General features: G+C 46.4%; 1 protein-coding gene across 1 annotated transcript; it reads left to right on the top strand.

Moving 5' to 3' along the window:
• Window positions 1-1164: 1164 nt before the first annotated feature.
• On the top strand, window positions 1165-11019 carry NKIRAS2 (NFKB inhibitor interacting Ras like 2). Its single transcript, XM_066587869.1, has 4 exons — window positions 1165-1220; window positions 5383-5480; window positions 5802-6043; window positions 6869-11019. The coding sequence occupies exons 2-4, from the start codon at window positions 5387-5389 to the stop codon at window positions 7106-7108; spliced, it is 576 nt and encodes a 191-aa protein (XP_066443966.1). The 5' UTR covers window positions 1165-1220; window positions 5383-5386; the 3' UTR covers window positions 7109-11019.
• Window positions 11020-13731: the final 2712 nt, after the last annotated feature.

The raw sequence follows: 13731 nt of genomic DNA, 5'->3' as shown, positions 1-13731 counted from the left end.
AATTTCAATGGTTTCATTTTTACCAGCTCTTTTCTCGGACGCGAATACTGCGCAGAACCTATACTTCCTACACGTAGTTAATAGTGCGTGCGGGAAACATCGGGCGGCACCTATCTCCCCGCAGTTTTTTTGAGACTCATGCGCCAAGGCGTGGAGTTTGAACGGCCAGAGAAGATAGAAAGCAAAAAAAACCCTGTTCGTGCGCAACTACACTCCGCAGTGGCGAGCGCAATTGCGCATAAGAGCGGATTCAGACAGCCATATGCACAACTATATTCACCGGTATGCAGCGTAGTTGCGCATGAACATGTTTTTTTTTAATATGCTGGCCTTTCAAACATTGCGCCATTGTACAGTTTGAAAAAAATAGCGGTAACGGGACTAAAAATTAAAATACGTGCGTGTGTTTAATCCCTACGGCCCAATGTCCACGGCGGATATGAATTGCGGAACCCGCGTGGGAGATCCGCAAATGAAGCCGCCCATAGGGAAGCATTAGCATCCGCCAAATAATTGAAAGCATGTGGATGTCATTTTTTTCCCGGCATGCGGATCGCACACGCAGGAAAGAAATTGCAGCATGCTCCATTTTTCTGCAGATCCCACACTGACGGCTTCCATTGAGGTCAATGGAAGCCATCCGATCCGCGGCACTCTCGTAGCTGACGCTGCAGACGTGCCCGTGGATCCGCGGGAAAGCGGTTTAAAAAAAGTACTGAGCGTGCGCGGCACGCCAAGCGCATTCGCAGTGCAGAAGAAAGAAGATCCGGCCGTGGACGGAGAAGACCCGCACCGGCTCTGGACAGGTAAGAAAATGTTTTTTAGGCCTCATGGCTGTGGGCATGGCTGGAGAACGCTGCAAGATTCTGCACTGGGAAACCGTGCGTGCCCGTGGGCAGGCGGCCGCGTGTTTTCGCCCTGATACGCGGTGGAATAGAGCATGCTGCCATCTTACTCACACACAATACATATACGTGAATGGACAATGCAAATCAATGCACTTTTCTCATTGACTGCATTCCCCACTATTGCATTGCGCTGCTGTAAGCCCGTTTAGACTCAGCAGAATCTCCTCAGCCCGATGAGGCCATCACAGCACGCGCATTCTCAAGCTCTTCCACCAGGTGGCGCTGTGTCCGCGACGCTCAGCTCGTCTCCTATGCTTGGCAGGAAGCCGGAAGCCGCTCTCCACTCGTCTCCTGTTTATCACCGAGCAGAAGGTACGTGACTCCGTGGTATGAGCTGTAACGTGTCAGGCGGGGATGCGGGACAGATTGTAACAGGAGGGCTGTTGTCTGCGGCTTCCTGTTATATAAGGGAGGGGGCACAGTGTGGTGCCAGAGATGTATAGTGCCCCCAGCAAGTGTGTTGGTCGCAGTGCCCCCCTGTACGTGTGACTGCCACTGTGCCCCCCGCCTGTACGTGTGACTGCCACTGTGCCCCCACCCCCCTGTACGTGTGACTGCCACTGTGCCCCCCCCGCCCTGTACGTGTGACTGCCACTGTGCCCCCCCCCGCCCTGTACGTGTGACTGCCACTGTGCCCCCACCCCCCTGTACGTATGACTGCCCCTGTGCCCCCCCCCTGTACGTGTGACTGCCACTGTGCCCCCCCCTGTACGTGTGACTGCCACTGTGCCCCCACCCCCCTGTACGTGTGACTGCCACTGTGCCCCCCCCGCCCTGTACGTGTGACTGCCACTGTGCCCCCCCCTGTACGTGTGACTGCCACTGTGCCCCCCCCTGTACGTGTGACTGCCACTGTGCCCCCCCCCCTGTACGTGTGACTGCCACTGTGCCCCCCCCCTGTACGTGTGACTGCCACTGTGCCCCCCCCCGTACGTGTGACTGCCACTGTGCCCCCCCCCGTACGTGTGACTGCCACTGTGCCCCCCCCGTACGTGTGACTGCCACTGTGCCCCCCCCCCCTGTACGTGTGACTGCCACTGTGCCCCCCCCCCCCGTACGTGTGACTGCCCCTGTGCCCCCCCCTGTACGTGTGACTGCCCCTGTGCCCCCCCCCTGTACGTGTGACTGCCACTGTGCCCCCCCCCTGTACGTGTGACTGCCACTGTGCCCCCCCCCCCTGTACGTGTGACTGCCACTGTGCCCCCCCCCCTGTACGTGTGACTGCCCCTGTGGCCCCCCCCCCCCTGTACGTGTGACTGCCCCTGTGCCCCCCCCCCCTGTACGTGTGACTGCCCCTGTGCCCCCCCCCCCTGTACGTGTGACTGCCCCTGTGCCCCCCCCCCTGTACGTGTGACTGCCCCTGCAGCTACAATCATTGTTAAAACAATCCCGCCCCTACAAGAAGTTGTGGTTTTGCTACAAAATTCGTCCTGCAGTTCCATCTCAGGCAGATCTACAAATGATGAGAGTTGTGGTGATTAGATGAACGGTCTTGTCACCGAAGCTCCTAAAAGTGGCTCCCCCCTTGGCCTATAAGAGGCTCTCGGAGGCTCCTTGTGTGCAGTGATCTCTTCTTGTGTAGAGCTTGTTGAGCGTTAGACGCCTCTACGGCGCAGAGAAGAGATGTCACCCCGTTACCAGAAGGGGGCGCATTATTATTGGGGTGTGAGAAGCTGGAGGGTCGAATTGGACCGATATGCCACAGGGTTTCATATAGAACCTGAATGCCTCCATGTCTGCCCGTATCACGCCTTGTATCCAAGCTAGAGGTGGTACAACAGGGTACTAGAGCCTCCCTGCCCACCCGTATCACGCCTTGTATCCAAGCTAGAGGTGGTACAACAGGGTACTAGAGCCTCCCTGCCCACCCGTATCACGCCTTGTATCCAAGCTAGAGGTGGTACAACAGGGTACTAGAGCCCCCATGTCCGCCCATATCACCTCTTGTATCCAAGCTAGAGGTGGTACAACAGGGTACTAGAGACCTCTGTGAAGTCAGCACCCCATCTTTCAAAAAAGTTAATTTTTTTATAAGTTCTGGATGCACCCCAAAGAGTTCTAGAGTTCCCAATTAATTTTAAAAATAGTTCTAGCAAATTAGGCAAAAAAATCAACAAATGTATCTCTGCGGTGCTAACTTCCAAAAATGATATTACTAAATCAGTGGGAATTTTGTAAATATTGGTTCTAGAGCTTCGAGCATTAAGAGTTTTCTTCAGAACTCTTGAGGTGCTACCCAGAACTCTTATAAAATCGCAGGATTTCCCAAAAAAATATTTACACATAATAACTGAAATTCTTTTAATCCGGCATCTAAAAATCAGCGAGAACTTTGTAAATATTGGTTGTAGAGCTTCGAGCATTAAGAGTTTTCTTCAGAACTCTAATAAAATCGCAGGATTTCCCAAAAAAGTATTTACACAAATCCGCAGCGGCGGCTTCTGCCGGCTTAGACGCAGCGGATTTGCCATCCCGTGTGGACGAGATTTCTGAGATTTCTCAGCTGTCATTCAGCTGAGAGCTGCCCCTGATTGGTCCCTGCGCTGAGCCAATCATAGGCAGCACTCACTCACCCATTCATGAATGGGTGTGAGGGAGAGCTGCCTCTGATTGGTCAGGCTGTGACCAATCAGAGGCAGCTCATTCAGCAGGTGGGGATTTTAAAGCCACGGCTGCTGAATACTACTATGAGCAGTTCAGGAGAACTGCCGACCGGCCGCGGCTCAACTCCGTCTGCCGGGACCAGGTGAGCATATATTTTTTTTTGTTTTTACACATTTCTGGATGAATTTCAGGGAAAGGCTTATATTTTTAAGCCCTTCTCGAAAATTCATCGTGAGATCGCCCGCAGCCCATTGCTTTCAATGGAGCCGGCTGTATTGCCGGTTCCATTGAATTTAATGCGCTGGACAGCGCTGAACTGCTCCGGCCCGTTTCTATTGAAACGCGGCTAGGAGCAGATTTTGCGGACGATTTTTCAGCCCCGGTCACACAATTTGCGGATGCGCATCCGTCTTGCGATCCGCAAATCGCAGGAAAAAACGCCCGTGTGACCAAGGCTTGATTTTCAAATGCCGGACCCAAAAATTTCAACGTTATGGGTAAATAATAATTTTTTTTTTTTTAAATCCCATGATTTTCTAAGAGTTCTGGGTAGCACCTCAAGAGTTCTGAAGAAAACTCTGAATGCTCGAAGCTCTAGAACCAATATTTACAAATTCTCGCTGATTTTCAGATGCCGGATCCAAAAATTTGTTATGTGTAAAAAAATGTTGGGGAAATCCCGCGATTTTATAAGATTTCTGGGTAGCACCTCAAGAGTTCTGAAGAAAACTCTTAATGCTCAAAGCTCTAGAACCAATATTTACAAAGTTCTCGCTGATTTTCAAATCTCGGATCCAAAAATTTCAGTTATGTGAAAAATTTTTTGGGGGAAATCCCGCAATTTTATAAGATTTCTGGGTAGCACCACAAGAGTTCTGAAGAAAACTCTTAATGCTCAAAGCTCTACAACCAATATTTACAAAGTTCTCGCTGATTTTAAAATGCCGGATCCAAAAATTTCAGTTATGTGTAAAAAAAAATTGGGGAAATCACGCAATTTTATAAGAGTTCTGGGTAGCACCTCAAGAGTTCTGAAGAAAACTCTTAATGCTCGAAGCCCTAGAACCCATATTTACAAAGTTCTCGCTGATTTTTAGATGCTTGATCCAAAAATTTCAGTTATTATGTGTAAATAATTTTGGGGGAAATCCTGCGATTTTATAAGAGTTCTGGGTAGCACCTCAAGAGTTCTGAAGAAAACTCTTAATGCTCGAAGCTCTAGAACCAATATTTACAAAGTTCTCGCTGATTTAGTAATATCATTTTTGGAAGTTAGCACCGCAGAGATACATTTGTTGATTTTTTTGCCTAATTTGCTAGAACTATTTTTAAAATTAATTGGGAACTCTAGAACTCTTTGGGGTGCATCCAGAACTTATAAAAAAATTAACTTTTTTGAAAGATGGGGTGCTGACTTCACAGAGGTGTACTAGAGCCTCCATGCCCGCCCGTATCACATCTTGTATCCAAGCTAGAGGCGGCTCCCTGCAACCCTCGCAGTGTAGTGATTGAATGGAGCGGTGGTTACGTATGCACAATGGCGCTCTACTCACTTTCAGTGGGACTGGCGGAGGTAACCAAGTACAAGACTCGGCTATTTCCATAAGCCTCATTGAAATGAATGGAGCTGTTGGCTGCGCTGCGTAACCATTGCTCCACTCAATGCGATGTCACTGCGGGTGGAAGAAGAGGGGAACACGAGACCCCCGCCCGTTACCTGCGAACACTTCCAGTGACTTCGGGCAGAGTAATGCACTCAATACAGAACCAGAAACCTCTCCTGGTACATGGAAGTCGGGGGTGTAACCGGCCGCGTGAAGAAGGACCAAGACTCTGATTTCTCATGCATGTTTGTGGCTTTCTTCTGTAGGAAAATGGGGAAAAGCTGCAAGGTCGTCTTGTGTGGGCAACATTCAGTGGGTAAAACCTCCATCTTGGAGCAGCTGCTCTACGGGAATCATGTGGTTGGTAAGTTCATTTTCTAGTAGTTACCTATATAGGATCGGGAGCTTTATGTTCTCTTCATGGTTTTATGCTTTCTCTTCCTTTTAACTCTTCGAAGCTAGTAGGACAGTTGGCCTTTGTACACACTTGGCATAAGATACCCATAGACATCAGGTTGGCTATCCGTACACAGTGGGATCTATGGATAGAAGCGTTCATAGTCAAGGATGGGCATACCATTACAATGAAGAGCTCATTTATTTTTACTCGTGTTCCCCTTAAGTTGTATTGTTCATTGGCTGAAGGTATCCCGGCTATTGTTGACTGTCTCTAATTGTGCTCTAGGATCAGACATGATAGAGACCCAGGAGGACATATACATTGGATCCATTGAGACAGACCGGGGCGTACGGGAGCAGGTTCGCTTCTATGACACGCGGGGGCTAAGGGATGGATCTGAACTTCCCAAACATTGCTTCTCGGGAACCGATGGATATGTACTGGTGTACAGTGTGGACAACAAGGACTCCTTCAAGCGGGTGGAGGCCTTGAAGAAGGAGATTGATAGATCGAAGGACAAGAAGGAGGTAAAGTTTGTTCCGGATAAGTAGGAGTCTTTGCCACAGGTTCTACATGCTAGAATGTTCTTTATGAATTCGAAGGAGGTCGTGTGAGATTATTTAGATGCTCTACTTTTTTTCACCTGAAACGGTGTCACTTTTGTCCGTGGACGGTGTCTGCTATTGCAAGAAAGGGTCTATTTACACAGGCAGATTAGTGCCCCCCAAATGAGCAACATGCAGAAAATGGATATGCATTTGTTAAAGGGGGTTTCCAGACAATTGTTATTGATGACCTATCCTCAGGATAAGTAATCAGTAGCTGATCAGCTGTTTGTGCTCCTGCTGGGTACCAAGCGAAAACAGATTGCTTCCCTGTGTAGTGGCTGGTGCTGGTAATTGCAGGCGCTGTTCCCATAAAAGCCAATGAGGCCTGCACCTGCAATTACTAGCAGCGACTCTGGGGTTGGAGCAGTGTGCTTCCACTCCATGCCCTGTGCACTGCGGCACCAGCAGTAGGTCCCTGAACAGCTGATCGGTCGGGGTCCCAAGCAGCTAACCCCTACTGATCATCTATCCTGAGGATAGATTGTTTGCTGTGTCTCCCAGCGAAGTCTCCAGAGCATAGAGTAGATACCAGAACTAGGAGAGCCGGACTGAGCCAGAGAAGGACATCAACCCAGCATCAGGATCCGAGGAACAGGAATGACTATCTGACAGACTGTCGGGCAAGGACACCGGGAGGATGGCATGACTAGGGGGCCTACCACAAGAGTGAAGAAGAATATAATCTGTTGTGGTGTTTGGGGTTCCTTGCAGCTCATTAACTTGATTCTTCTATTCACTTATCAGGTGACTATTGTTGTTTTGGGGAACAAGTGTGACCTCCAGGAACAGAAGCGCGTGGACCACGATGCGGCTCAGCAATGGGCCAAGAGTGAAAAAGTGAAACTGTGGGAAGTGTCAGTGGGCGAAAGGCGTACCCTGATCGAGCCTTTTGTTTTCCTGGCTAGTAAAATGACCCAGCCCCAGAACAAGTCAGCGTTTCCTCTAAGCCGGAGGAACAAGGGCAGTGGCTCTCTGGACAACTAGATGTGGACGACCTCTCGGAGGGAAGGTCACGCTGGAGATGGAGTATCACATGCTGCACCCTCACACATTCACTTCCAGTCCCGGGCTGGGCGCCGGATCTGCACCAGTCGGTTACCTCATCAGAGCATATATGTGTGACTACTGATATTACCGATTACTTTCTTCTAGATATCTGTGTTCTGGGAAAAACACGTGTGTGTTTTATGCTGACAATGCGCATGCCCTTGTGACCCTCACTATATCCGGATGTAGGATGTGGCGTAGGGCCGATCCTTATGTGGGTACGAGGCATTTTTCTTACATGTAACGGTTGTAAATGCCTTGTACGTCATCCGCTGCTTACATGGCTCAGACATTTTCATACTTTGAGTGACACTAAGCTAGAGAAAACTAGTAGTTGGCCCTTAAAGGGGTCTGAAGCTAACAGTTAATATAAATATGGCTTAACCCCTTGCAGAATATGTATGACGGGTGTCAGTGTATGGAGTGGGCTTGGGAGCCGAGTCCGCTACATACATGTTGGTTCAGGGCTATCTTGAACAGCTGATTGCTTGCCGCAACGGCCTGGATCAGAGATAACTCTCGGTTCCCGTTGTTTAGCCATTTAGATGCTGCAGTCAGTACTGACTGCTCCATCTAAGTGGCCTGACTGAAGGAGGGGGTTCTCTCTGTTTGAGAACAGCTCCCAGTGACGAGATTGCGGGGTGCCACTCGTTTACTGTGAAGGCCCCTGAACCTGCCATGGGTTTCTTGTAAAGGTACAATATACTGCAATACTGAAGCATTGTAGTATATCGTACATGTGAGTAAATGATCACTAGTTCAAGTCCCCTAGCAGGAATTAAAAAAAAAAAAAGAAAAAATCAAAATAAGTTTAACATCATAAGACGAGGGTGTTTTCAGTTCTAAAGGACCAGACACTTCTTTGGAATTATACTCATGGTGGTTTTAAGGCCCTGTTTTTAGAGATGAGCGAGCACCCAAATGCTGGAGTCCTCATTATTCAAGTCGAGCTTTTTGTAAAATTCGAGAGCTCTACTCGAGCAACGAACCCCATTGACTGTAATGGGAGACTCGAGCATTTTTTATGAGGGCTGCCAGGTCCCGAGCTTTTTTTTTTGTCGTCTCCCCCTCCCTCTCTGCCCCCCTCCCTTTCCGCCTCCCTTCCCCTCTTCCCCTCTCCCCTGGTAAATTTACGCTAAAATCGAGTACAGCAGTGGGGGATCCCTATCTTGTTTTGGACGCTTGATATATCATTTGTATAGTCTCTGATTACAGGGAGTATATGGTGACTGTTTAGGTTGGCGTTAGGTTGTTTTCTTTGTCTGATATATATATTTTTTTTATTCAGTAATTTTTTTTCTTATTTTTGTAAGTTTTTTTTAAATTTTTTTAAACATATGTGTCTCCTTGACATCATATTACACCTCTGGGGGTCATTCACCCCACTTCTGCCTTGTCCTCCGGGTCCTCAGCTCTTTCGAACATCTGAGGTCCCGACCTACTCTTGCTAGATTGCAGGAGCTGGAGCTTTAATCCCGCTCAATATTTTTACTACACCACAGGATTCAAGCCCAGGACCAAGCGCCATATATTGACGCTTCGTCTGTAATGATAAAGTTTTGTTGTTTTTTTTTTTAATAGCAAAGTTAAAAAATACTAAAAGTTAAAAATAAGCCTTTTCCTGTTGTTGCATAAAAAATTAAAAATGGATATCACTACGTCCGTAAATGTATTAAAATATCACATCCGTTATTCCGTACGGTGAACGCCGTCCCAAAAATATGCAATGCCATAATTGTCCTTTTTTTTTGGTTTCCTTGTTTCAAAGAAGAAATTAAATTAAGGGCGATCAAAATGTCATGTATACCCCAAAATGGTGCCAATAGATACAGCTCGCCCTGCAGGAAGTGATCCGTCACACGGTCTATTGACGGAGAAATAAAAGTTATGGGGCCAGATAATGGCAACGGGGCATTTTTTCAAGAAGGGATGCTGGAAGGTTTCATCTCTGGACATTAGGCACATATGGTCGGTAAAGAGGTGCACTTTATGCTACTCGCCCACATCCCACCATATAAATATAGCTATTGCACAAATCCTTGTGGAATTGTAAAAAAAAGAAAGGGTTAAACACTAAGAGTATAGAACTCCTTTATGAAATAAATACTGCGCTCTGCAGTATCTGTATGTATGAGGAATAGTCGGTCGGCGCTCTGCTTTGTTCACCGGGAGTGTGCCTTAGGGTGCCAGCATACAGACGATATTCGGACCGAAAAATCAGTCTGAGAATTGGACAGAAATGGCCCCCATTCTCTTTTTATCGCCCCCCCCCCTTTTTTTTTACCCTGGCAAATAGTTATAGTAAAAACAATTGCAGCATTTCCTATTCTTGCCCTTTTTTAAGACAATTAAAGCCCCTGCCCATGTGCCGTGTTCAGCAGGTCAGACAGGAGGTCCATGTGCTGTCCAATCCGAGTCGCACCCAAGAGTATCAAGCACAACGTTTTTAGTGTCAATGTACCCTTAACTGTCTTTTTCTGTGACGTTTATGATTATTACACATGGTGGATACATGCAACATTATTCTAATGGCTTAGAATATCCATCGTTAAAGAAAAACAGATGATTAAGATTATTCTTAAAGGAGATTGCCCAGTTACCAGACAACATTTCTGTAATGGCTCCAACAGCCTTGAATTAAAAGAGAAGTGCTTACCTGTCCTCTGCCACAGGGATATTGTGACGTTGCCCCGCCGTCCTCCCGGTGATTGTTATGGAGGATGATGTCAGATGAAGTCACCTGACTGCTGCAGGATCGGTGCTCACATCCGGGGCGCCATAATGCTAGGAGTTAAGAATGGAGACTCTGCATTCTTTGATTGGCAGCAGCGATCAGATGACTTCCGCAACAATCGACGGAGGGGCAGCATCCCTGGATCCTTGCGGCAGAAGGACGGGTAAGTACTCCTGTTATTTTAGGGCAGTTGGAGCTGTTGCACAAACGTTGTCCAGTAATCAGACAAGCTCTTTAATACATCTTATAAGGCTAGGTGCACACTAGCCGTAACTGCAAGTTGCATGTAAGAGACTGGTGTAGCTTGCATCGTACAGCATGTTGATATCAGACCGTGTGATGTCCGAAATATAGACATGTTGATTGGCTTATCTTTTTTTTTGTCTGTGAAATTGATACAATGTACCGTAGATCCATATGAAAAACAATGGCTGTGTATATCCCCATAGGCCATAATAAAGAAATGGGCTGTCCATGGAATTACACAGACAGCACCTGGCCCCAAAATATGCTTCTGTGCCACCAGCCTAACTTGCATATTTTGGGTCTTCTGGTTTACATCTCTCTCCATGCTTGGTGATTGGGTGGGCTCTTCTCATGTGAGTGCTTTCAGCCAACCATAATGTGGTCCCCTATGGCTCTCCCAACTTACTGCATCTACCTCCTCCCCTTCCTCCTTGTCTTTTATTTACTGTTTTACATTAGATGGGTTTTATGGTGACTGAGGAGGTTCCAGAACATTTCCGGAGAGCCTGCAGACAAGGAAAGGGGGACCAGAGCCTGCAGGCAAGGAAAGGGGGACCAGAGCCTGCAGGCAAGGAAAGGGGGACCAGAGCCTGCAGGCAAGGAAAGGGGGACCATCGGCCGCCGGAAGCCACTACTCATTTATGCAGAGAATGTTCTTTCAATCTGCATGACCAGCTAAAGTGCTTATGGGCACGTCAATGATTTGGCCGTTTTAGTCATTTGCACGCACGCCTACTAATCGGTTTGTCTATCATAGCTCCGCCTACTTGTCAGGTTTAATTTCTTTCTTATGGATACCTGTCACTGATATTTATTTTGTAGCATTGATTATAAATGTTGCATTAATAAAATTCATTCCACTCATGGACTTGTTGGTTTTGTCTTTTATTTTAAAGGGCTTATTCCACAAAAAATATTGTTTATAGGTAAATCTGGGCCATAATTATAAGTATTTTTGTTTACACTTATAAAATAAGTAATTCTATCTCCAGATATTCTAGGACTAATGTTGGAATAGCGCCACCTGCTGTCTGTATCCCCAGATATTCTAGGACTAATGTTGGAATAGCGCCACCTGCTGTCTGTATCCCCAGATATTCTAGGACTAATGTTGGAATAGCGCCACCTGCTGTCTGTATCCCCAGATATTCTAGGACTAATGTTGGAATAGCGCCACCTGCTGTCTGTATCCCCAGATATTCTAGGACTAATGTTGGAATAGCGCCACCTGCTGTCTGTATCCCCAGATATTCTAGGACTAATGTTGGAATAGCGCCATATGCTGTTTATATCCCCAGAATTGCACTTTTTTGTCACCATGAAAAAAATGTAATGAAAAGCAGTTAAAAAGTGGTATTTACTCCAAAATGATAGCGATAGAAACTACAGGATGTCCTGCAAAAAATCTTTTTTTTTTACCAAAGTATTTTATGTCTTAAAACTAGTAACGTAAGAAAAAAAAATATATAAATTTTGTATCATCGTAATTGTACTGAACCACAGAATAAAGTTATATCGTTCTCACCACTGTGTGTGTTATAAAAACCCCCATCATACTGGAATCGCATTTTTTCCATTTCAGTTCATTTACAAATGTTTTAAAGTTTTTCAGTACATTATATGGTACGTTAAAGGGGTTATCTCGCGAAATCAAGTGGGGTTCAGCACTTCTGTATGGCCATATTAATGCACTTTGTAATGTACATCGTGCATTAAATATGAGCCATACAGAAGTTATTCACTTACCTGCTCCGTTGCTAGCATCCCCGTCGCGATGGTTCCGTCTAATTTCGGTGTCTTCTTGCTTTTTTAGACGCGCTTGCACTGTGCGGTCTTCTCCCTTCGGCTCCGTTCGGCAGCATCGGCTTTTTGGCTCCGCCCCCTTGTACGCATCGCGTAGCTCCGCCCCATGACGTGTGCCGGTTCCAGCCTCCTGATTGCCTGGAATCGGCACGTGACAAGGGCGGAGCTACGCGGAAGTAGTCTGTAACTTGTATCTGTACTGCTGTTACAAAACTACAACTCCATATACTGAGATCTATAGTAATGCAACAGCTGGAGGAGCCACAAGTTCGATATCACTGCTTTCGGTTGTGAAGGATCCATGTAAGTGAAATCGGGTTATCTCCGTATTGATATGACCAACATACACACTGTTGATATTAAAAGCAAGAGGACACTCAGTATATTTATAGGAGGTACCTGACAAACGATGGATTCTCCTGCTTTCTATAGTGCAAAACAAATCAAGGTGGAACATTTTACAGCAAGAAGATGCAGCATCTGCGGCTAACGAGGGAGCAGCTCTTCATCCAGATGAACAACTTCTAGGGAAGCACTGTGATCCTACCAACACTGCAATAATGGAGAGGGTGGAAGTTTGGCTCATCTTTAGGCAAGAATTATAAGTTTTGTCCAGAGACTCCGTATAATGGGATCTGTAATTTACATTTTTACTACAAACAATTGAGATAATGACATAGGATTGTTACATTGCAATCAAAAACTAAATACACTGTTACTGTCATGTTGATATCAAAAGTCAATAAATGACCAAGTGAGTTTCCAATTAGATCTAATTGGTAAAGACTCATCAGAGCCTTGGTAATCAAATTCTTGTAACTATAAAGAATTAAAGGAAAAAGAAACAGCTACTAGAGGTACTACTCCACAAACACTAAGGCCTCGTGTCCTCGGGCACGCACAGTTTCCAAGTGTGGAATCCCGCAGTGGTTACCACCCGTGCCCGCAGCCATGAGCCTAAAAAAGATTTTCTTAACCCAAGCCGGTGCAGGTCTTCTCCCTCCACAATGTCAGCTGCGGGTGTGCTGCGAACTGGGCGGCTTCCATTGACTTCAATGGAAGGCGTCTGTGCGGGAATCTGCAGAAAATGGAGCATAATGCGATGATAAAAAAAAAACCACATCCGCATGCCTTTAATTGGTTTGTGGGCGCTAATGCATCCCTGAGGGTGGCTTGATCTGCAGTTGTCAGGATAATGAAATATAGCGCACATTGCAGATTGAGGTATTGTTATGATTGCATTCTATAGGCTTTGGGCCATTGCTGCATTTTATCTGTGCTGCCGATTGTGTACTTGTGTGATAGATTTATGTGTTTTTTCATGTATGGTTCAATCATGTTACCACACCCCTTTTGGGATGGCCTTTTTTTTTCTTCTTTGGGGCGCGGCTATAAAAGTTTGGTCTCAATTGTACTTTTACAGCTGAGGAAGACCCCAGTGTTGTAAAGTGTAGACATGTTTTACTTTTGTGTGTAAAAGAATAAAATCGAGCTTCTATTCGGAGTGAGTCTGGTATATCTGTCAATGTTTGGGGGCCGTGCCTATAGCAGCAGGCGTCTTCTTCTTACATACTACACCTGATAGTGAGCCTTGGGAAATACTTCCCCAGTGGACCAGAAAAGGATAGCAGCTCCCTTCCGTAGGAGATTTAGCAGGTCTGCTACCTTCAATCTTGAAGCGCTTTTTATGTAGTTGCTCTCATATGTAGCACTACTTGATCAGGTGAGAGTAATAGGCATTTGTGCCATTTTGGTTTGTTCCCTTGACCTACATTTA

The sequence above is a fragment of the Eleutherodactylus coqui genome, chromosome 13 (assembly GCF_035609145.1).
Source record: "Eleutherodactylus coqui strain aEleCoq1 chromosome 13, aEleCoq1.hap1, whole genome shotgun sequence".
NCBI classification, from domain to species: Eukaryota; Metazoa; Chordata; class Amphibia; order Anura; family Eleutherodactylidae; genus Eleutherodactylus; species Eleutherodactylus coqui.
This window is presented reverse-complemented; position numbering and strand designations above follow the sequence as displayed.